Source organism: Nyctibius grandis, chromosome 12 (assembly GCF_013368605.1).
Source record: "Nyctibius grandis isolate bNycGra1 chromosome 12, bNycGra1.pri, whole genome shotgun sequence".
Lineage (NCBI taxonomy): Eukaryota > Metazoa > Chordata > Aves > Nyctibiiformes > Nyctibiidae > Nyctibius > Nyctibius grandis.
In genome coordinates, this window is record NC_090669.1 from 19957478 (window position 1) to 19982504 (window position 25027).

At 45.3% G+C, this 25027-nt stretch overlaps 1 protein-coding gene across 3 annotated transcripts; it reads left to right on the forward strand.

Moving 5' to 3' along the window:
* Window positions 1-23458, forward strand: LOC137669322 (hepatocyte nuclear factor 4-beta-like). 3 transcript variants are annotated; one of them, XM_068411362.1, is made up of 11 exons: window positions 1-115; window positions 3328-3330; window positions 6647-6818; window positions 8716-8810; window positions 16586-16692; window positions 17786-17941; window positions 18489-18576; window positions 19326-19478; window positions 21277-21513; window positions 22184-22297; window positions 23322-23458. In XM_068411362.1, the coding sequence occupies exons 1-11, from the start codon at window positions 1-3 to the stop codon at window positions 23456-23458; spliced, it is 1377 nt and encodes a 458-aa protein (XP_068267463.1). The 3 variants fall into 3 exon arrangements, with proteins under 3 accessions (XP_068267463.1, XP_068267461.1, XP_068267462.1); XM_068411360.1 differs by lacking the exon at window positions 3328-3330 and having other exon boundaries at window positions 6614-6818; XM_068411361.1 differs by lacking the exon at window positions 3328-3330.
* The last annotated feature ends 1569 nt before the right edge of the window (window positions 23459-25027 follow it).

The following is a 25027-nucleotide window of genomic DNA, read 5'->3' on the forward strand; positions in this document are numbered from 1 at the left end:
ATGAAGCTCTGTCAGTCCATCATGGACATGGATATGCCAGATTACGTCGATTCCTTGGACTCCTCTTATACCATGCTGGAATTTGACAACCTTCGGGTGCTCCCAAATAACACCGGTGAGATTTCTGTTCGCTTCCTCTTGAATAACTTCCACTACCTTTGTCAGAAAGCTCAACACCTAGGAAAGGCAGGTAGGAAGTGTGGGGAAAGGTTGGAAGGGGCAACGTTTAAACAGCTGACCTGTCAACCTCTGTTGCATCCGCAGTTATGTTTGGGTTGAGATGGGACCCCTTCACTTGCGGGTCCTATTTTGAGTTACTCTTTTCCTTGGTGGGCTGAACGTCATGTCCTGAAGAGCCCACAAGATATTGCAAATGTTGGTAGAGCTCTTCATGGCATGCCATAGGTTTGTCCCCCTGTGTGACTTATGAGAGGGGTTACTAGCAATATTTCTTCCTTAAAACATGTGTTCCATTCCCATATATGACTTAGGTTCATATTTAATCTGTGGAAATGACATTTGTCTATTACTCAGACAATACACCATGTGTCCAATTTAACTTGTTCCGAGGTACATAGATTGAGAAGCAATATCCAAATCATTACTTGTCTTATATTTTTTTCTGGCTACCAAGATGGTCTAAAAGCCTTTACAGCACAGAAAGAACTTGGCTGCGAGGCGTGAGTGTTTATATGCAGAGACTTCCGCTTTGTTCACAGAAATAAAGTGTATTGTGTGATATTTAGGTTTTGAGTAGTCAAAAGTACTCTGGCATAAAGCAAACACTATTCTGTGAAATTAACTGTTCACTGCGGGAAAAATAAAGGACATTTTAGTCATATAGCATGAAACCAATCATGTAACCAAATGAGATTCCAGTGTTAGCAATGCCTTTGGAGAGTTTTGGCAGCATTTCATTTAATTTGTTAAGAAGCTTAGTGAAATTAAGATGGGATTTTCAGGGTCTCATGTTTGCCTGTTAGCTGTCTCATCAGAAGAAATCAGAGTTTCAGTAGGGCTATCGTCTACAACATAAAATGATGAGATTTCTTATTGTGGGACACGGAGGGATGTCAGGAGACAAGTAAAGTTAAAAGGCCCAAAGAAATTTGGATTTAAAGTTAACTTCAGTAAAAGCTCTGTCTGTCCCCAGATAAAGGATATTCAATAATTTTTTTTTGCCAGCTCCAGATAGACTGGATCTTATTTCTTATTCTTGCAGTAAGGTTTCCATCTGCCATCCTACTCCAGAAATGTTATTTAACACAGATGTTTCTCTTTGTTACTTGCTGCTGAACAACAAGGTCTTTTTTTCCTTTTTAGAGCGGTACAAATTTCCTCAAAATTCAATATATTTTTGCAAATTTGTTTGGGGCTCTCTGTTGTTTCATGCAGTGGAACTGACAGGTTGGTTTTTTTCTGAAGTTTATCTAGATCAGTATTGTGTTATTTGTCTAGCTGTTAATGAGTAACCAGTTCTCTCAGGAACTAGCTGTTTTGAAATTAGCTTGTTTGTCTTGGGTAAGTGTCCTCTTCTACAGTTTGTAAAAATAACTTCAAAAAAGACCTGAAATGTCCATGCATGGAAATATATTGCAAACCAGCTGAGTTCAGTTCCCACAGGTTAACTCAAAATAACAGTTCACACAGATACTCTGTAGTTTCAGAAATGTTTTTAAAATTGTTAGAATCAAGAAATAAACTCATTTTAGGTATTTTTTAAAATATACTGGATTGTTTTAAGCTGTACCTTTCCCATTATGCAAGATTCATCTGTATTACTCCCCCTGCTAAATCTAATAGCAGTTTTGCCCTCTATAAACACGAACAGGAAGGTGTGCCATATTTATTTTAATAGACTTAGGACTGTTTCTTACATTCTGAACAATTTTAAAAGTGAAAATTAGCATAGTTTCAAGTAAGGTCATGCTTGCTTGAAACCAAGTGTTTCCTTCTTCAGAATATTATTTCACCAAAATTTTGGGTTGATTAATGCTGTGGAGTACTTCCGGTGCTAAGCTTTCTGCTTCAGGAAGCTGCTATCGTTTTGAGATTTGCCTAGACATATATTTTGGATTTTCCACCTTTAAGTAGCCCATAATTTGCCAAATATTTTGAGATTAATTCAAAATAAAGAATAGAGTCCATTATGGGAGTGGAAAGGAGTATGAAAAATTGTCTGCTTTAAGTAGAAAGAATGGCAAAAGGAAATGAACAAAAATCAGTGCTAATCCCATCTTTCCCTTATAAAATATGTGTGGTAACTGCAGAAATTTTCCCATTCTGTACAAACTTGTTTCCTTTACCTTGGCTGGCATTACAAGCCATATTCTCACTTGGTTTTTATGTGCTGTTAACACTCATTTCCTCACGCTCTTGTCAGAGTTGTCATTTTGCTTAAAATATGAAGCATTATTGAAATATTGCACTAATTCTTTAGTCGAGTGTCGGTGAACACTTTCTCCCATGGTGGTGCTCGTTTTCCCGTCTCAGCAGTCAAACACCACGCTGATCCTTGGGACATTTGCACAAGGTTGGCGAAACACCTTCCCCAGCCCCGCTGCAGTCTGACCCATTTCAGACCATGAAAAAGACATCAAAGATATTTTGACAGTGCCTGACCATCCCTCAAGCTGCACACGTGCTTGCAAGGAGCTCTGGCCTTTCTGGATGGCCTCTTCATCATTATTACTGTAGGATTTGGGAACACTAAATCAAAGCTATGTGTTATGTCTCAAAAACTCCCCCTCTATTTGCTCAAAGTTGATGTAGAAAGCGGCTGAGCTGCACGTGGCCAAGGCTTCAGTGCTAGCCCCCATCCAGCCCTACATTTGTGTGCACAGGTTTCGCAACGCTGGCTGTGGCCACCAAGTTTGATTGCGTGTGCATGCCCTAAACCCACATTTATGATCTCTTTACTTTCCGTCCCAGCACATGTAATTTGGGGATTTGTTAGCTGCAAATTATGAGCACCAAGACATGATTGGATTTCTGGGTAGGTAAAAGCAAAAGCCTTTCTGGAAGGTATTGCAAGGTAATTCTCCTACACAATGTGCATCTAGAAGAGATGTAGCCAGTAGCATAACCGAAAGGAAAAGCAGCAAAGAGGTCTGCAGTGGTCAGGTATTCTGCAGCTCCAGCTCTGTATGGAAGCCAAATACCATTCCCCAGCAACACCCTCACTGAGACCATCCTCACTGTTATTTCTTATCACTGTAAAACTTGGCATCTTAATTTCAGCCCTAGTTAGGTAATGACTTACATACAGAGGCAGGAGGTGACAAAAATTTGTATGCACTTGGGTTGAGAGCTTGGTTGACCTCAAAGCTGGTGAAGCCGCTGGGATACTCTCATCAGCATTAGGCAGGCTGTAGTTCCCAATCTGCATGCTGCTTACTCACAAAATATGGGTGAAACTTCAGATTTTTCTGCCAGTGAATGTCCAGGACAGTCTGTCCAGCACACAGTCCTAGTGAGGAGTCTGGCCACAACCACGGGTCTTCAGCTCAGCATGGGACCCATGCAAGGTCAAGATGAGTTATGGTCTCGTCTTGGAGAACATCATCAGTTGCATCTCTCCAGGAGAAATTTCAGAGGCACTGTGGCACGGCTTAGGAACTGTTCTGTTACCCCACAGTGATGAGCATCTATAACCAATATCATGTCTCTGACCGTCTCTCTCCAGGGTGGTGAGGACAGCTGGGATCTTGTTTCAGTTGTTGTGAACCAGCTGGACTCTGACCAGATCCATCCTAGCAGCCCTTGAGCCCATCTCAGTGTGGTGCTGAGCTCCAGGTAGCAACCACTCTAGAGAGGCACAGCATGTTAAATGAAGCTCTGAGCAGGTTATTGCCTTGTGTCAGGCAGGGCTGAAGTAGATGGTCTACAGTTTTCAGCTGATTTCACAAGCAGGCAACTGTGCTGGCAGGGATGCTGGCTTTCCTCTGCCTTTCCTAGCAGTGATCAGTCCAGGGAAAACCCAGACATTCCCCAAATATGGGTAGGTTTGAAAGCCACATCGAAACAGTCATCTGGTACACACGATATCGGTTGTGCCTTTGCTCTTCTCTGAGCTAATTCTCATTTGGAACTCATCATTAGTTGGTGACAGGGTTTTGTAATTAAAATTTATCATCATAATTAGCATGTGAGTACTGGCTTAGGGCTTTCTTTTTCTATATATTTTAAAATTTCTGTTCACATTCAGCCAAGCTGAAAAGGACACGTGGCTACCTAACAGGGACTGAACTTTTAGCTATGTATCTGCCCTAACACAGAGCCACCCAACTTAGCTGTAGCCCATGGGCTTGTCTGTGTTTTTCATGTGTGCAAGTGAGGGCAAAATTTGGTTTGCTAACTTCCATGGGCCCTCACATGCTCAGAGCTGACTGTCCTTCCTCCAGTAATACTTGGTTTAAGGCCAGATTATTAATTTCTTCCATATATCAGCAAGCAGCTCCTCACATGTCCTACTCACATAAGGGAAAAAAATCTTTTCTGGTGGATAAACACCATCCAGCATCAGGAAGTTTTTGCGATCTGGACCCAGCTGAAGGATGAGGGGTCTATGGGAGACCCAAACTGTATGACCTCGGCTTGATTCCTCTGAAGTCAGCAGGGAAAGCACAAGTGGAGTGAAGCGAAAATTGGCGTTCTTCTCTTTGTTTTTGTTGTGCAATTTTTTTAATGGAATCCAGCACACTCGGCGCATTTGTTTATGGTCATATGTTCCTTCAAAAAAAGAGATGGAGCAACAGATGCACTCATGTTTAGCAGAACAGTTACCCTCGAAGGAATATTCTAGTATAGATCATTTAATACTGAGATATCAAGCAAAATAAAAAGAAGAATCAATGTAAAAAACCTAAAAATCCATGTAAATTACAATTAAGCACGTCTGACACAATGTTCCCAAAGGACCCAAGTGCCACTTACTGATGAATGTCAGAACTGGGAGCATCTTATATGGATTTTGGGAACAGGTAAATCTCAATTCCTGTCATTATGACCTAGGAATGATTTTGATGCTGTCTTTCTTTCTTGTCATGTTGCTCCCATCTTGCTACAACCTACTTATTTATTCATCCATACGTTAGAAGGTGAAATATAGATCAAAAGGGTTTTTTGAGGGGGTGAAAGGAAGTCTGACCTTTGCATTTGTGAAGTCTTAGCTAAAAATGTTGTAGTCTTAGCCTTAGCTAAAAAACTTGCCAGTTTTTGAAAAATGAAATCTTTATTGGCTTTTTTATTTTTTGGCTTTTTATTACAATTTTCATTGCATAGCAAATATTTTTACTATAAATTTTTGATGTGTATTCACATACAAAAATAGCCTTCTCTCTCTCTGTATATATACAAGTTGTGTGTGGATTACCCAAAGCTATTTTTATGCATTATGCATTAGAAAACTTTCTCTAGACTGTCCAGATCAGATGACAATTCCTGCCCTTTGAGTTATTTTCTCTAAGATTTCTCATTGCTCAATCCAACATCAGCTGAGCTTTCCTCATTACAGCCTGTCTCTTCCGTGAGGCAGGAGGCGTCTTGTCCCAGGGACTTTGCCGAGGTCACTGTAGCACGAGATCAGCTCCCCCGGAGTGAAGAACATGCTCCCAGAGGTGTGATAAATTCATAAAACCATCCTGCAGTGAGTGCCCAGGTCAGGACAGACTCCACAAACATTCCTCCTCTCGGTGAGATGTAAACAGTGTCATCTGCCTCTTCTCAAGTGCCTCTTTTTTTTTTTTCTTCCCCAAGCTATGCCTCAAATTAGGAGGATTAAGAGGGAAGCGAATCTAGTGGTTAAGGCCAAGGGAGAAGTTTAAAGGGGAGTTTTCAGCAGTGTATACACAGGACAGGCAGGGGCAGAGCTATTCCTGCCCCAAATGAGTGGGTGCAAACAGAGGACATGACAGAGGGCTTTCATATGACCTAATTGTAGGTCCCTAATTTAGAAGGTCGATCTTTCTGCACCCGTCTGTTGTTTTCCAGTGGAAAGCAATGAGCCTCTTCAGAGGGCAATTCAGAGCAGGAACCAGACTTAGGAGAACTAGAGTGACCCTTTTGGGAGCTGCTGCCTCCGTCTTCCAGCTGCAGAGGAGATCTCAAGAGCAGCCTTTTATCTCCAACGCCTCTGTCATGTGCATGAAGTAGTTCATCCTTCCCGCCTCTGCTGTCTCTTCTCTGCTTTCTGTTTATTCAAGCTAATGATGTTCTTTCAACTGTCTTCTGTGGGCACCGGCTTTGAACTGTGTTCTCCAGGTGTCTAACTGGGGAGGTGGTTCACCATCCCTCAAAAGCGTATATCTCACATCCAGGTGAGGTTTCTCTGCATCTGTCAAGAAAAGTAGTGGTAATTGCTAAGTTCTCATGAGCATGTTGGGTTATGCAGCTTGAAATATTTCTGGGTTCACTGAAGCAAAGGAAAACACCAATATCAGAAGCAAAGCAACTGAGTTTCTCTCAGATGAGGTTGAGAAGAGCATGACCATCAGTCTGGAGGCTTTATAAGCAACACATACTGCGTGTGCACACACGTATGTGGGGCTAGGTCAGTGTGTGCTTTGCTTAAAAAAAGCAACTTGCTGTCAGCTGATTCTGGTTTCCATCACAGAGGGGTCTAATGGTCCCCGTTCTCTGCCCATAGAGGCCATCGCAGCTGAATCGGCAAACGCCAACCTGATCAACAATGGCATCAGCTCCCTCTGCTCCATCTGTGGGGACCGGGCGACTGGCAAACACTATGGGGCATCCAGCTGCGACGGCTGCAAAGGCTTCTTCAGGAGGAGCGTCCGCAAGAACCATGTCTATTCCTGCAGGTACCTGCCCCTTCCGCAATAAATAAATACAATTTGGGGTGTAGATCAGGTTGTACAATGGGGCCCCTTTTCCAAATGCCGAATTACTGTGCTGTGAATGCTGACAGTAACACTGCAGTTTAGTTTCTGGCTGGAAGACAGGGAGTTAAGGAGTAAGCTAAGTCCTATCTCATCTTGGACCCTGACACCTTTTGTGACACCGAGCAATCCATTTCACAAGTTCACTGTCACTGCTTTCCCCATGGTGTAAATCAAGGGAAACTTACAGACCTGAGGTCTGACTGCATTGTGTCATACGTAAGTACAGCTTCTGGGTGTGTAGTGACACCGTAACCTTATCACAGCCCAGCAAGGGAAAACCAAGGTGGCAAAGGACCAAAGCTCCAGAGATTTCCTCTCAAATGCAGTGTTTCTTGATTTTCCCGGTAAAAAGCAACAAGTATCCAAGAACCTGCCACCTCCAAAGCCTCCACCTCCCCCACAGTGTCTCCATTTTTGTTTTGAAATCATTAAACTATGTACGCTGACATATTACTGATGATTTTACAATCATTCTGAGAACCTAGCATGGACCAGTGATGAGTCATGTCCACTTTGGCATACAGGTATACATTTGAGAGAATTTTTTTGCCAGGAGGAGGCTATAAATTATACAGCAGCTATCTTGTTGACCTTAGAAAAATGGTGTTTATTTTAGCACAGGAGGAAAGGGGAAAAAAAAATCCTGAATACACTCAAGTCCTTCATCTCTAATTAAAACCTGGAAGTTTTCTTTCTGTTCCAGAGCTCTTCCTTCTTTAAGGGTGTTCCAAATTTTCACCATGCGAGTCACCCTGTTTGTTCAAAATGCCCCTGTGGTCCTTATCACTCCAGGACACACTAGCCATGAAAGACACCCAGGGTGAGAGCAGTGTCCACCCACACGGTGCCCATCCCAGGAACCGTGGGATCCCTGCAGGAGGAGGCAACAGCTACTACTGATTTCTTTGGAATTTTTTGCTCTCGGTCTCCTGGGAGTGGAGTTATTGCCCCTCCCCAGGAATCCATGAATCTCTGCAGTATTTGGCAGCTCAGGGAAGATCCACAGCATCAAAGCTAAGCAAATGGCAAACGCCCGCTTGTCTGCAAATCCTTATTTGGTGACCCGCGCTCTGTTTAGCCCAGCTCGGAGCTCTGGTGTTTATCGCAGATGTGAATTCCTTGGAAAGTCTTCGGGCCTTTGTACCTTTGGCTTTTTACCAGCCTGGGAAAGTGCCTCAGCTTTTACAACCTGATGATGGTCCCAGAGCAACCCACGCCATCTCCTCTCTGTGTCGCAGATTCCTCTTCCATCACTTCACCCACCATGGCGAGAGCTGCCAAGTCTACAAGGGCCACCCCCTGAACAGCACATAGGTTCCTAAATCCCCTGTTGAATTGAACAGGAATTAGGAGGCCACATGCCTCAGAACTAGGCTGCAGGCACAAAAGGGCTTGTGGTCCATAGTGTAATTATTCCACACAAAGCAGGGCAGTGTTAACAAGCGGGATCAAACGAGCTCCAACACCGAATACCCAATAACTGTTTGAAAGTGGGAGATGGAGTTTCTACAGTGCCTGGCATCAACACAACTTGAGTCACAGTTACGCTTTCACAGCCAAAACCATCACAGTCCTCTCAGGGTAGGTGGTCTGAAATGGCTGCACTCCCAACTGGCAGGAACGGTGGTGAAGAAGATGAGGAACTGGGCCAAGTCAAAGTTGATTCAATCCATTAATTGAAAACCTTTGGCTCTTCTCTGGGTTCAGGCAATGCATAGCTCAGTGAGGTCTGGGACCGTATTTGGGGCTTTTTGGGGTGAGTGGGGTGCAGATGCCAGGCTGGTTGCTCCATGTTTTATTTCCCATCTCCTCCCAGGTTCAGCCGACAGTGTGTGATAGACAAAGACAAGAGGAACCAGTGCAGGTACTGCAGGCTGAAGAAGTGCTTCAGAGCTGGCATGAAGAAAGAAGGTAGGTGCAAAGAGACATTTCAAAACTGCCTGCTGCTGTCTCTGGCCCTACTCCCACTGCAGACCATGGTGGAGAGCAGTGGCAGCCCTGCCCCGGGCAGATGATGCTCGTGTGCCGCAGTGAGAGATTTCTTGTCGTTGAAGCTGAAAGCCCCATTTCCTATCTTATCAGATGGGAATTTCAATTACAGCCTTGTGACAGTTATTCACCCATCCTGGGAGGCTGGTCTCTTTAGGATATTTTTATACTGGGAAAGCGATGGTCTTCTTCAGGGTTTATTTAGCCTGTACTTGTTTCACAACAGCAATTCCCTTGTTATGTACCTGCTAGGGCGATTCCTCATCCCAGTTGTGACAATCTCAGCGAGGACCTGCCATTGTCAATCTCATAAATGCCAACAGCTGACTACTGCAGAGTAGTGTCTGGTGGTTGACTTGGCTGATGCTTATGTAGCTTGGTGCAACGCTTAGGGCAAGGTACAGCCTGAACACGATACCTTACGATGCGAGAGCTGCTCCTCCATGGCACAGGGCACGTAGGCAGTGCTCCCAGGGGCAGATGACTCCTGTGTCCCCCGAGTTAGGACCTGAGTCAGAGTCAAACCCTTTGGTAGTGTGGTCCTCATGGTGGGTATAGCATAACTCTAGAGCCACTATTAGCACTAGTACTGAAAGGCCAATCCAATAGTGGTTAATGCCTCTTGTTGCACTTCACATTGGCTGTATTAAGAGGGAGATGGAACGTCGCAGAGCATTTTGGTACCAGTGACCATCAGGAAGTGCCCTTCCAATGCACTAAAGGAAACACTGACTATTATAGTGACTAATGCTAAGTAAGAGAAAAAACTTTTCTGTTAGCCTATGCCTTACCTCCCTCCAGCCAGCTTCCCCGGGAAAGTTTGGGACCTATCATAGCATTTCTGATCTCTGATCATTCAGTGTGTGCACGGTGTGAGAGCATGGATGACAGTATTTTACTTACTCCCAGATTTCTGGGCAAAGACTGTGTTTAGCTGAGTGCTTAGCGAAGCGGGGTCCCAACCCACAACAGATAGTACATCCCCATGATGTGCAGATAGTTGGGTGATGGTTTCAGCACTCTTCACCCTTCATTTGTGCTGTTTTCCAACCCACCGACAGCTAAAGGATGAGGGAGCTAGAAAGGAACTCGAGAGTTTCTTTTCATGCCATTGAGTTAAACCCTCCTTACCCAAGGGGTGAAATCATGGTCCCACTGAAACCAAGGGGAAATTTGTCACTGATTTCTGGTAATTCATAAGATTTCACTGGTGATGAAAAAATCTTTCCAACCTTCTGACCATATGTTTTCCTGGAGAACAAGGGTGTCTTGCAATCTGGCATAGGCCATGGATGTAGCAAAAATTCCCGCTGGTTTGATTTAGGAGAAATGGAGTAAATACAGCAGATGGAAAAAAAATAGCCCAGAAAGTAATAAAGACCAAACCAAAGCATATCTGGTCAGTTCTAGATGGGGATGGAGCCAATTGCCAATGCAGCAAGCTCCACAGCTTGGAAAGGCTGAAATCTGGTTATCAGCTCCATTCTTTGAGCTGAAGCATGATTTTTATTGGGTTTATGGTAAAAGTTATAAAACCTTGGCTCATGCCTTCCATATCGATTGCAGCCCGATGGAAGATGACTCATTTCAGGTTCCACATAGTCACATTCTTTGAAACTTTTTTTATGAGTGCACAGTCAGGCTGTGTGCTCACCAACTGCTCGTGTGTTTGGTAAGGAAGATTTTAAAGCACCTTGAGCAACGGCTTTGCAGAAATTAGCTTAGCTGACCAGAGCTATATCCAAAGCGTGTGTGCAGGACTGGGAAAGAAATTTTCTTGCACAATTGTGTGCACAAAAAGAACACAGTTATTTGCTTTAGGGTGGTTCTAGATTAATATTAAACAGTATTGCGAAGCATTAGGAAAAAAGAGAAGCTGTGTCTTGGGATAGAGCAGTATGAGGATGATACAAATGTTTGTACATAAGTTTCTGGTGGCATGCACCGATTTGTGTTGGGAGACCACGGTGGTGACATCCACACTCAATGTGTCCCATTGTCCCAGCACTGTCACGCAAGAGTTTGACGCTCTTTCTCTGGCACACCACTTTTCAGCCAGCCCATATAATAGCAATCAGACTTTCCAGGGTGTGGTAAAAGCATTGTTTATTCACAGTAGAGGGGAAGAAGCTGGAAATGATTCTTTTTCCCAGCCTGTCTGTGACAATACACCTGGGGTGGGGTTAGCAGGGCTGTGTCACCCTCGCACGCTCCCCACTGCTGGCATCCCACTGACCCACTGCTAAATGGGTGTGTGTGCAATATTGGAAAACTCGCTGTTCCCCAGCAAAACTAACGGATAAACTGCAATTTTGGATCCAGAGTGATTTTTTTCCAGTCTTCCTGTGTTGTAAGATGTGATGTGACACAGTTGGATCTTTCTTTCTCTCTTTTTTCCCCTGTTGGAAGCAACTCTAGTGCATAAGAGATTGCGAGAGGCTGTATTATCTGGCCTGGTAGAAGGGAAATTTCTGCCTGAAAAAAAAAAAAGCCCTGTGATGCAAATACCGGATCTAGCTTTAAACTGTCTATAGTGTAGGTGCAGGGCTGAGGGTCTCAGCACGGGCTGGTCCTGCGAGCACAGTGCAATCAGGCTATAGGTTCGCTATGGGTTTGAGGCAGCTGGGCAGAGGCTGTTGAGAAAAGCATCAGTCGGGTCCTTTAGATTGTCTTGTTTGTACACTCTGAATTTGATCCTGCTTTTGGAAAGGACCAAGACTGTCCCACATGAGCCCTACACCTCCAGGCTTGTGCGTTGAGAAAGGATCCAGGTTCCATCGGCACCAGCAAGAGCAAGAAAGGGCCAAAACTTGAGTCCTATGGAAAGTCCAGTCCCCAGATTTCCTAGAAATTACCTCATTCAGAAACAGTCCTATCTCAATTACATTTTTGGTATCAATAATTCACTTTAATAATGACAAGTAAACAATCATTAAAATTGGGACGAGGGATTTTGCTTGAACACAAACCCCTTCTTGTCTCCTGAAACACCACTACAATCAGGATTTAAGATTTTTTTACAGGAGATTCACTCCTTTAATCTTGTTTTGTGGTTAAGGCTGGGACTGTACCACAGGATGGTCTGGGTGTTTCAGGGATTTTCTGGCTATTTCTCTCTGATTTTCTTTCTTTGCCCAGGAGAAGGTTTGATTTCTATTGTTTTGCACAATGCAACCAGACAGGTTTTTGGTCACTATAGCATCAGCACTGATGGAGCGCACGAGATACTTAAACACCCAAAGAAAACAGCAGGATACTATTTTTAGCATCTTACTGAGATCATGTTTAACCTTGAATAAATTAGCAGGGTGTGAGTTTTCAAGTGAGCCAGGTCATCTACTCACATGGAGTTGAGCTTCTGAAAACTTGCAAGCCTTTTGAAATGCCAGCACTGCACTGTCAGGGTTCAGTTTGCTGGTGAAAAAAAAAGAGGGGTTAATATTTAACCTCCCATCTCCTTTAAAGTAATTTATGAATGTACATGAACTCCTTTAGTTTTACACAGAACTAAGAAGAATTATTGTATCATTTACGATGCAACGCAGTGGGAGGATTTGAGGCTATTTTTTATTTATTTCTGTTAAATTGGAAAGGTTTATAGGACAGTTTTATTAGTGTTTCACAGGACCTCTATTTTGTTTCATACTTTTTGTTTGCACATCTCTTCTGCCAGCTTTTAGAAGGCTGAGACCGCAGTTTATTGCAAAGATGGATGGAAAAGTTGAGGGATCTTCCCCGCTTTGTGATAGTCATAAATCAGGCCAGAAGCCCATGAAATGATTAAATGTTCATGTACCACTGGGATTTATTTGCAAATAAAATATACCACACCTACAAAATCAGAGGTAGCTTGGGGGAAAAAATTATTTATGCTGATAAATAAATCAGGCTGCAGAAGGCGTAAATCTATTAGAGGAGACAGAAACACTGAGTGGTCGTGAATGCCGGCACCGTGCTGGGGCACTAGCACCTCCCTCCTCCTGCTCTCTCTTTATGCCATTTATGAATACATTTTCAACCCCACTGGCATTAAATAAGGATGTTTTCAGTGGAATAAGAACAGAAATGGTAACTCCCATGTATGCAGGGCTTTAACCTTTGGAGTTATCATGGAAAGTTACCGGTTTGCTGCTGTCCCCTCCAATCAATGCCTGTGCCTGTATTTATTGGACTCCCCAGAGGCTCCTCATCACAGGCTCTGTACCTGTGTGGCAAGGCAGCAAGGACAACATGTTTGGGAAACACGGGTTTGTTGCAATCCCACAAACACACCACTGTTTGCTCAAGAGCCACTGTGTGTGCTCCGAAGCGCGCCCGGCCGCCGGCATCCTTGATGCGCTCATGGCAAAAGGGTCCCGGCTTGCTCTGAATAACCAAACCCCTCCGACAGCTCCTCTACATCAGATGGAGAATATGTTTGTTTTCCCACCCACTTCCCACAGTCAGGACATGCCGTAGCCGTGGACAATTCCCCGGAGGGAGACGCAGGCACCATCTTGCTCTCTCTCCCCTTTCCCCAGAGGAAAGCCCAGGTCGTGGCCGTGCTGTCCCTGGCCGGCAGCACCGTGGGGTCTCGCTCCCGCTGACGTCCCCTCGTGCGGGGCTGCAGTTGGTGTTTATTGACTTTGGGAACTGGAGCGCTGTGCACAGGACAGGATTAGAGAGAAAAAATGGGCGAGCAAAGCTTTTGCCAGGCATATACTGGAAATAGCAGTCCCTGGGAGACAGTGGGATCCAGCACTGGGATTTTAGTCCTTCCTGCAAGTTTGCTGATTTTTATTGACTGCAAAGCCAAGATCACATCTAAGCCTGAACACCCTCAGCACCAGCACACCCTTCAAGCACTCCCGATGCCTCACCATGAGTGACCTATCCCTTCCCTTTTACAAGCACAATAAATATAGCAATATAATTACCACACAGTAATAGATTAATTTTGTGGCAGGTAAAACATTAACTCCCTTTTGTATCTAATTCCATCACATCTTGGGTACTTTCGGCGATAACACCCAAATCACCTTGAGAAAGTCGGTCTGTACCATCCGCTTACACTTGAAGACTGAGCTTATCAGAGCATGAGGGAAGCACTGAAATATGTGCCATAAAAGGACCCGGGAGAAAAATAGGCTGAGGCTTCTTAAGGGAGTCTGTCATCGGGGACTAGGACCAGGTCTGCCTGGGTTTGTAGGACTTACTTACATAAAATGTGTAACTCGGTTGGAAAGGCAAAATTTGTACCTTTCCTTGACAGTGGGCAAAAAAAGCCCCATCACCCTCCGAGAGGTACGTGGGGGAGCACCTGGTATGAAACCAGGCATAGAAGGTTGGGTGGGGACTTTCCAAGGACGTCAGCGATGATACGGATTCGGGCGGGCTTGTTTCTATTCAATGCTGGATGCTGCTGCTTGTCTTTCTGGTGTACCAAAAAAAGCCATGAAGGGTTAATCTATTCTGAGATTAATCAGAGATTATGGTTCCTATAACTACCTTCACCTTCAGACTGGTGGGGATCTCCGGCTGAACAGCCTTTTCCATCACCCTCCCCCATGCACAGGTTAATGTATGCTGCTGTCTAGGGTAGGTTAGCAGAGCCTCCCAAGGGCTGTGGTTGTTTTTTCTCTAACTTGATGTCTAATTGCCTCTATGTAGTATCCATAACCTGAAAAGGCTCCAGTAATACGTATGTGTGTTGCATCTTTTACAAATCAATGTACCCATCCAGCCCCTTGCAGTCATTCAGGCAAGGTTGGCTCCGAGGTGCAAAATGGCTTTGGGGGCTGGACCCCAGGAGATCCCCCAAGCACACCCAGCTCAGCAGTGAGCAGGTCCCCACTGACAGCAAGGCTGAGCCCCAAATCCTGGAAAATAAATACTACGCTCCTGCTGATAACGGGAGGTATTGATTTTTGTCACTGTTGCTTGTTTTCTGCCCTTTCACTTTGTTGGCCTCTCATCAGAGGAAAACAGGTCGGTGGTTGGACCTGAGCTGACCAAAAAAACCCCACCTTCCTACCCTGGGTGCAAAACAATGACCATGTCTCCTCCTTTCCATGAACTCCGAGAAACGTGCCCCTGCAGAGCGTGGTGCTTGCTCCAAAGCAAGGCCCAGCAGCGAGGCAAAGTCTCCAAAGAGTGATGGCGAAATGATTTTGCTGACTCCAAAAAACATAAAAATCGTTGCTGGAAGAATCTTCTCCAGTGGCCACTTTTGAAAGAAAAACCACAGTGTTTCACATCCAAGGGGTTAAAGCACTGAGTGAGTAGTGCTTTGACAGCTACGTCTGAGTCATTCCCCCCAAATAAAACCAAAAGGAGCCTGGAATTGCTGTCTGAAGGAGGAGGGATGTGTTGCATTATCACCACACGCTAAATCTTCCCGCTCCCTCTGCTTTAAGGACCTGACAATTGCCTTTCTGAGCTGTACGTAGCCGAGATGTATGAACTGTCAGGAAAATGCTAAGTCTGCATTCAGGCACCTTCCTCCAGGCCCATGTGGGCTTGTTTGCTGCTGGGCGGAGGCAATAAGGCTTGGGGGAGAAACTAACACAGAAAACAACGTTGGACTAAGTCTAAATTCTGCAGTTTTCTTTGCTGCTGTTTTACTTGATGGCTGCAGTGGAGGCAAGTAAGTTCTTGGAGCCTGTGTTGCAAAAATAAGCTGCTGAAGTGCAATAAATCCAACAGGCAGGGTTGACAGAGAATAGGGCTGGATGTGGCTTGTGCTTCAGGGAAAAGGATGGTTTCAAGGGTGGGATGGACCTCAGAAAAATCCGCATCTTTTTCTAATTCACCATGGCATGGCCATTCCTTTCCATTTGCAAAAAGCCCAGGGCTGATCTTCGCTCTGATGTGGTCACTGTAGCGTGTCCAAGGTGTGTTGTATCACTGTTATTACCAGTTCAGGACACTCTGAGCTGATTTGCAGCAGTGATTTGCACAGGGTGCCAGCAGAGCTGGAGACAAACCCTGGCTTGGTTTGTTCCCTCAGCTGTGCGCCAGCATTGCCATCAGCATTACAGGCTCACTGAAATCAGCAGCGTGATGGGCAAGGTTAAGGAAATGGTTTTAAGGGGGAATCAGCAAATTTGAGCTTCCTTTCTGTGGAGCCTCCTCAATGAGGTGACTCTTCCTGCTCCCTGTGAGTGGTGGAGATGGCCCCTGGGGACCACCACCTGCGATGCCTCAGGGACAGGGGCACTTCAAGGCTGCTTTGAGGTGGGATCAGAGGATGGTTTTTCCAGTGCTGCCATAAGAGGAGATGTAACCTCAAGAGTATCCTGCTGTACTGGGAGCTCAGGAGAGGAATCATCAGTGCAGACATAGCAAAAAGGGTATCGGAGGCCAGGGCTCCAGCAGCGTGGGTGCACTGCCAAGAGAAAAGGGTCCACATCAAATCCCCAAACTCCCCCTGAGATGCACTAAACACAGTGGGACCAGATAACGTCCCGCAGGGGTTGCTCTGACTGCCAAAAGGGCTTATCTCCCTCTGTTGCTCCTGGGCTTGGTCTTTTCCCTCTCTGGTGGCCTTTTCCCCTCCCTTGGGGCCTGATTAATCTTATTCCAGCATCCAACAAGAGTGGATGCTCTTGCAGGCACTAAAGCCCCATCCAGTCCTGTTTGGGGACCACAAGCACCAGCAGCCATCGGTTGGGTGGGAAGTTTCTTGCTAACACAACCACGGCTCGCTCTCGTTTCAGCCGTGCAGAATGAGCGCGACAGGATCAGCATTCGCAGGAGCAGCTACGAGGACAACGGCTCTCTCTCCATCACCATGCTCACGCAGGCTGAGGCCATGGCACAGCAGGTATGAAACGCAGGGACAGCCCTCTGAAAGAGTACGTGGCCTTCAGCTATTCCATATGGGGTTACGAACTCACTAAACCAACCAGGGCTGGATCTTTTTCTGCCCTTGGATGGCTCTTGCACTAAGACACGGGGAAGAAAATGCATTAGAGAGATCCAAAAGCAGACAGTAAAAATCCTCGGTGCGTTATCAAGACAACATGTCCTGCAAGGAGCAGATGCAGCCTTTGGCATGTGAGATGCAAAGCTGAAATTCCAGGGGCTAAGGGATGTTGCAGACCCCAGGTCCCCTTTGCCCCCAGCCTAAATTGTTGCTGCACCCCTAAAAACTCATTGCATCTCATGCAGAGGTTTATCCCTCCTTGCTGCACACTCTGTGCTACTCAGAACATAATGTTCCCGTCATGGTCAATTATATCTTTTCTTATAACTTCTTTACCAGGGCAACAATTTTAGGGGAGAAAAATACAGCTAATAAAATCGCTGGGCTTCAACTAACGCTGATTTCTTTCTTATTTCACGTTCCACAACAAATTTCACTCTGCACGTCCTTTAAATTCTTATGCAAATGTCCTTTCTCCACTGAAACATACAGTCCAGATGTTGCATATTACATGCAGCAATGCGTCCACTTCCTTTTCAGAAATTATGATGTTTTAACCCTCTCCCCCCCACGCAGCTCTTTAGAGATGGAAATGGGTGTTTTGTGTCCCAGACAGCTGCCTGGGGGAGGAAGGCCGGGTGCATTTCATGCATTTGGCTGGCTTAAGTGATGGATGGGAAGCTGAGCCCCAGTGCTGCTGACTACTGCTGGGAAAGGGAATATTAATCAGATTTTGTCCTGAGGAAAGAGGTGGAGGAGGGAGGGGTGTCTGTTGGGACCGAGCACCACCTCGTGGAGGCTGCGCCATGGGCTGTATATTGGACAGTACACAGGGCTGGGCAAATCACTGTGCCACAGCAAGCATCTTCTCAGTGACCTCATGAGGTTAATGTCTGTGAAGGCTCCCCATGTTATCAACGAATCGTTGTTATCCAGGCTGACAAAAGAGCACAGATCTGGTCCCAGTGCAACTGGGTTGTTTCTCTTCCAGTATTCATCGCTGAGTCCAGTGCACAGCGCGGACATCGCGATGAAGAAGGTTGCAACCATCAACGATGTGTGTGAATCCATGAAACAGCAGCTTCTGGTGCTGGTTGAATGGGCAAAATACATCCCAGCGTTTTGTGAGCTCCCACTGGACGACCAGGTAAAATGCAAATGCCTCTTCCCTGCAAACCCACCACCTTCGACAGGAAATCCCAGCCACTCCTTTCAACAGGAGAATCTGGCATTAACATATAGCTCACCCTATGCAGAGCAATAAACGAGCAGAAGACGAAGAATAATAAAGGACAAGAGATTTATTAAAATTAGTCCAGCAGCCAAAATCCCCAGAAATGTAATAGAATTGGTCACTTCAGTATGCACAAGGATCCAGTCAGAAAGGACTGGTTTTCCCTTTATTGATACCTGCTAGTTGAATATAAAAGGCATTTATTTCCTAAGAACTCAAGCTACTCAAGCCCCTCTTTGCTCTTCAGTTGAAGACAACTTTCTATTTAATTTGCCATGAACATAGCACTTCTGAAAATGAAGATATACTAATAATTTCTAGCTCTTAATAGTACTTTCTCTGTAGATCTGACATATCTAAACAAACACCAAATTTAGCTTGACCTAAACAGCAACAGCTCACTGCTCTGTTCTCTGCTTTTCAAATGTAATACAATTTCTTTCTTCTGTGCCATCTCCAGGTTGCCTTGCTCAGAGCCCACGCAGGAGAACACCTGCTGCTGGGGGTAGCCAAGCGGTCCATCCCCTACACCGATTTTCTGTTATTAGGTAAAATTAATGGCATACACTCCTGCTTTTATAATTTGTACACCTGAGTCATTGTCAAGTATCCTGCCTGCCTGAAATCCCCTCTGGACTCCTGGGCACGGTCTGCACATCTGGCTCGAGCCTGAGTTCTTGAGAAGGTCTCTGGAGAAGTGTAAAAAGGAGCAAGCAAATCCACTGGGACTTTTACAACTGTTCTCTTAGTGCTTTGAAATTGTGGATGAGAAAAAAAAAATAGTATTTAAATGGCATCTCAAACTGTGTCGCCTTGTGTCTGTAACTGAAATTGCCAGGACACAGGCAATGAGGTATTTGGGTATTGGTGTGTGAAAACATAGCAGAAAGGTCTATTAAAAATTGTAGTGCAAATAGGTGTTTGCTTTTCATGTAGCTCTCTGCCACCAAAAACACAGGTGGGATTATTCTTGGAAAAATGAGAATACTGACCTTGAAAAGCACACATTAAAGAAAAGAGGGAGGGAAAACTTTGTTTAGAAAAAAACACACCAAAAATAAAGACGCAACCCCACTTGCAAACAGATGTAGGTATAAGAGAAGGTAATCCAGAGCAGACCGTGGAGCAGGCTTTGTGTACAGTGCGGGTGAATCCGAGCATGAAGGTGCATGCTGGAAATCTGCTGCACATGGGCACTGGGACTACTGGGCAACGTGCCTTGGGGTAACTTCTGGATGAGACCGCGTCCGCAGAGCGAGAGTGAAAATCTGATGCCAAATTTCTCTTGTCTCCTCAGGGAATGACTTCATCATCCCAATGCACTGCCCAGAACTGGAAATTGCTCGTGTGGCCACCAGAATCTTGGATGAGTTGGTGAAGCCCTTGCGGGACATCCAGATTGATGACAATGAGTACGCTTGCCTTAAAGCCATCATCTTCTTTGATCCAGGTAAGCTTCCTTCCTGATTGCCAAGCATGGGGCTTGAAAAGGAGTTGAGGGCTCTCCGATCACCAAGAAAACCCCTTGGCAGCAGCTCTGCATTTCACCCTGCCTCTGCTGTAATGAGCAATGCTTAGCAGTGCAGCAAGGACATGTTAGGAGTGACCCATTCCTGAACACTCAACTATTTAGCAAGTAGTAACTCCAGCCAGACTGATGTGCAGGGCTCTGCAGACCCTAGAGGAGTTCTGCTGCTCCTGTAGCTTGGCTTCAGGAAAGCCCACCAGTCTGAAATGAAGGAGCTGACTAGTAAGGACATATATGCCTATATTGAATTATGTATAAGTGAAGTGAGTCAACTGAGCAGCAGTGCGGAGCATCCATCAGAGTTCAGAAAGCAGCATTAAAAACCACAGAGGGCTGGACTGCTCAGAGCACCCAGAAATATCAAGGATGTCTGTTAATGGACCTTGCTGGCAGCCAGTACTGACCGAGGGCAGGGCTGATCCGCACAGGGTGGAGAACAGGGAAGCACACAGAGGCAAACAAAAGCTTGTTTTGAACCTTTGCTGTATTCTCATGCCACAAAGATGGGGGTTTCTGTCTCAGCCCAGGTTCCCCCCAAACACTCCTGTTTCCACACGCCTACAGCACACACACCCCCTCCTCTCGGTACAAGACTCGTGTCCCTTTAGTGTGTGTTGCCCTGTAGCGTGGAGAAGAGATGGGGGAACAATCCCAAGTCCAGAACAACACCCTTTTGTCTTGCACATCTATTAGCATGGAGAAATCAGGGTATCTTCCATTAGTTATTTTTTGCTGTGTTCGCTGATTTGCGATCAAGATACAGGAGTTTTACAAACATCATGAACTTTGGCTCATCAAAGAGCCTGCTGTAAACCTGAGTAAGGGTGGTGTTATCAAATTGAGTTTGACAAATTACCTTCTCGGCTGATCAGTATCTCAGTGAAGCTCTAGATCATGGCAACAGCGAGGTTCTGTGATTTCACCTACAAGGAAAAAGTGTGAAGCTCTACAGAAGTGAAATTCATTCCTGCTAACAAGTAGGCAGGGCCATGGAGTTATATGCTGACATACAATAAATTGTTAACCACTTTGTTTAACCTCTTGGCATGATGATCCCTAAAACGTGGCACTTGTGGATTCTTTGTAGACAGTGAAGAAAATGCACCAGTGAGCCAGAAATCTCAGTTTTAGATAGCAGGAGAGGCAGGAGTGGAAAGCTGTAAAACCCTGCACTTCACCCTACCCTGAGTGCACATTTACTTGCTTAAGCAAAACTGGCCCAGTGGTCCATGAAAAATGGATCGACCACAGGTCAAAGACAGGAAATCAAGACAAGAATCTGATGCTGCAGTGGGTGTATTTGCAACAGACAGGCACTACACCTGCGTGGGTTTAGTGGCAGTAGTTGGGACTCAGAGTTTTCAGGGGAAAATTCCAGGCTGTTTCCTTGGAAGGACAAATATGGTTCAACTTCTAAACCCTTCCTCTTCACTAATGGCAGTAGCCAGACATCTCCATCTGAAGCAAGCTCTAATTTTCTTACTGTTTCCCCTCAATTTTCTCTTTCCCCTCAAATTTCCCTTACTGCTTCCCTGTTCCATGTGAGATATGAAATAGTGTCAGCCCAGTGCTAATCTGTCAGATAAACTTGGAGACTCTGACAGATAATTGTCAGAGGATCACTGTCATCTCATCCTTTTCCCTCTGCAGAGCCTGACTGACAGGGTAACACTTCTTGGTTACACAGGCCAGCAATTAACTTCATTTTTTCCCCTCCCAGATTGCAAAGGCCTGAGCGAGCCTGGGAAGGTGAAGAACATGCGCTTCCAGGTCCAAGTCAACCTGGAGGACTACATCAACGATCGCCAGTACGACTCCCGAGGCCGGTTCAGTGACATCCTCCTCCTGCTGCCCCCACTGCAGAGCATCACCTGGCAGATGATAGAGCAAGTCCAGTTTGTGAAGCTCTTCGGTGTGGCCAGGATTGACAGCTTGCTGCAGGAGATGCTGCTGGGAGGTAGGAACCTTGCTGAGAAAGGACAGCAAAGCTGTTTTATTTTGAAGCCATTACAGGGCTTCGTGTCTGGGTTTGTGTCCTCTGGAGGATGTATGGTAGACAGAATTTGGTCTTGGGAGGAGGGAATTGAAGGCTCGGGTTGAAATGTAGCTTGAACGTGGGTCCTTCTCACTCCAGGCCAATCCCCAAGCCATTTCTTTCCAGCCTATCTCTGAAAACCTGACCCAGGATCAGTTTTATAGAAATGGGTACTTTGCTTGTACTACTCTGTGGTGCTTCACTCCAGTGGGGCACTTGACTTTTAGGCAACCTACCAAACTGATGCAGTTTGCAAGAAGACAACATATTTTTTGTTGGCAATATGCAAAAGTTATAACCATATGGGAAACCCTGATAAGAGCAGTAATTGGGACACCCACAGAGACAGATGAACAGTGCAGTTAGATATTAGCTGAAACCCCAGCCACCCTGGGAGGTTGTCCCTAGACAGTGAGAAGGCTGAGAGCAAAGAGGACAGCTGGAGCAGGAAGGAAGCAAAGACAAGCCAGGACATTAACCCCCCACCCACAGAGGTCTTCCACATTCTCTGAAAAAAAAAAGATTTGGCCCAGAGCATCCAGCTTCTCGGTAACTATGCAAAAAATGATTTATTTTCCCACTTCCACTGCAGGAACCACCATCGATCTCCAGTACCAGTCAGGACCTCCCAACCTCAACCTGGAACCGCTGCCAGGACATGTCCTCCCAAGCAACATGAGCTCTGTGATTCACACCGCTCCAGACCGTACGTGTCCATTTTTATGCTATTAGTGTCAACATAATGAAGGGACTGGATAGGAGAAGCAGTTAAGAAAAAGACCTTTAAGTTCATTTGTATGTTTAAGCATTACACTTGAATCAGAGTTCACAGCCCCCCTTGCTGACTTCCCTTAGTGTGCAGTCTGGAAACATGCTACAAAAGAAAAGCTGAGATTTTCATGTAACTGCATGATCCAGAGGGATTTTGAGATGTTACTGAACATCACAAGATTTAAAAAAAAAGGAAATCAAGATCGGTGATGTGTTTCTATAAACATAGGCCATGCTGGGAAATACCACAAAGCAGCACACAGAGTTAGCAGTAGCAAGAGTTGCCCTATGTAAAGCGTCTTGGTTGCTGTCAACCAGAACACAGTATGACCTGAATACAAGACCATCTTAAACCACTCTGGGCACTGCTGCTAGGCAATGGCTATTTGTTAAGGCATTTATCCACTGGAGTAGCAAACGGACCATGCTATTAAAAAAAGAAAAGTCAAACACGAGTTGCAATTTAACAACCGCTGCCATGTAATCACAGTGTCTTGCACACACAGTCTCCTTCTACCAGTTACAATCATCTACCTTTTGTAGTGTATTTTGCTGTTTCTCAGCCATATAAACGCTAGCATCATGTATTTTAGCTTGCTTTTTTTTTTAAAGCCACTTTGCAGCAAGGGAGGTCAGAGAGATGCTGTGTTCTGTAAATGAAGTACAGTGGCCAGCAGGTTGGGGTCTCCTCCAACGAGGAGAGGAAGGATCGAAAAACAGCTGGGGGCATTTCCCAAGTGCAAAACGCTCAGAAGAGTTGGTCTGTGTCTATCAGTCCACTCTGTGCCTCATCACAAACCAGGAAGGAAGAACATGCCTGAATTTGGGATGGATCCCCTGCCCCGTCCCCCAGGCTCCTGCTCCTGGGTTCATAGGATGGTTGGCTGGTTTTATTTGGGCACTGCTCCATTGAACAGTGTCCAAGTCCATTTTAATTGTGTTTCTTTTCTCTCCCACAGCATCTCCTGAAACATCCCTTCCATCTCCTTCTACAAGCACAGGCAGTGAAGACTATAAACTAGGCTCTAGCGCAGGACCCAGCGCCGTAGCGCAGCTCTTGCCTCAGACAGTGATACCCAAGCAGGAGATTTTATAGGGAGAGGTGGAAGGAGAAGCTGGGAGCAATGTGAAAACCGTGCTGAAAGTGAAACAGCCCTTTCTCTTTGCAGAGGCAAAGCACAGCAACCCCCTGCCCGTAGCCGGATCAGTCGGTCACACTCTTTCCCGTCCGTGACTCGAGCACCAGGTACCAGACTGCAGCAGGAGCCTCACATGGGTCTTCCCCCCAGCTCATTTCACAGGCGATTGGGGTTAATGCTCTTTTCAGCAGGACCAAGACTGTAAGCTCTTTGGAGCAGGGCTTCTGATTGCATTCGTTATCACCTCGCTCAGTGTGATCACGACCCTTTCAAAGCCTTGGGCCACTATCTTCATAAACCCAAATGCCTTACACAGCTCCCGGTAATCATTAATGAGTACAGCGAGTCTTGAATTGTCAGTATGAAAAGGTCTAGTCCCATTAAAAATGTAATTACACTCCCATTTCTCCTGCTGCTTGTTAAGCTTTAGGAAGAATATCTTCATAACCCTTGGCAGCCCAACGCTTTCTCATTCCACACAGATGTGTCTTGTTCCCCACAGACCAGCTAACATTTAATGCTGGCCAGTTATTATTTGTGACCAGGAATGCCAACATTTCGTTGTTTTCCATAATTTCCAGTGTATCTAGAGTCCAGTTGCGAGTCGTTTGATGCATCCTCTACTTTGCATGCACATCTAATGCAGATCAAAGACAGCAGCAAGGATCTCTGCATCAGCCCATGGCTGCTGGGTCCGGTAAAACCCACAACTGGCAGGAAGCTCAAGCAGCTGTTGACTTATCAAATCACTGCTCTGTATCTTCTGCAAACTTTTACTGCAAACTTATTTGGAAGAAGCAACAGTCATAACAAAAATGCCAAAATAACCTTTTCCCAGTACACAGAAGATGATTTTGCTGTAGTTTTATGTATTTTTGTAATGTCTGCAATCTAAACTTCAAAGCTCTAAATTAGCAAAAACAGGGAGAGGTAGGTCACCTGTGAGGCATTTATTTAAAAAAATGTATTTAAAGCATAAGGTGCTTCTGCACTTAATGTAAAACTTAAGCAGCAGTCGGTGACCAACTATTAACCGTGTTACAACTACTTAAAGTAAGCCCAACAGCTGACAATACAACCTCAAATGTTCCTACACTGCGGTCATTGCGTTACGGTGTTTATTTGAATGACTTGGACTTTATTAGAAAGCAGATTACCAGACTTGTACAAAACTTATGCTCATCTGTAGAGAAGCCCAATGATCTCTGTCAGACAGCTCTTGAGGGATTAGGAGCGGCTGTACTGAACAGTGGGACACGATGGAGAATTCTTAGTTCTGCCATGTCATACAAATTCATCAACCCACGTGCATCCCTCTTCATGGCAAAAATGAGATGACGGTGCCCAGCTACGGCTTTGTGAGGCTTATTTCACTAACGCTTGTGAAGCACTTCGAGATCCTCGGATGGAGGACACTATGGAAGTGCAATCGTACTGACTGAAGTTGGGAAGAGCATCTGAACCTTTGTCAAAAGGGGAACACTTTGTATTTCGTTGGTGGGGGAGGTATTTTAGAGTTGCCCTTC

Coding starts and splice junctions, on each gene's coding strand:
- LOC137669322 (XM_068411360.1), top strand. CDS start 1: ATGAAGCTCTGTCAGTCCATCATGGACATGGATATGCCAGATTACGTC. Junction 116..6,613: donor GGTGCTCCCAAATAACACCG/GTGAGATTTCTG, acceptor TTTCCATCACAG/AGGGGTCTAATGGTCCCCGT. Junction 17,942..18,488: donor AGCTCCCACTGGACGACCAG/GTAAAATGCAAA, acceptor TGCCATCTCCAG/GTTGCCTTGCTCAGAGCCCA.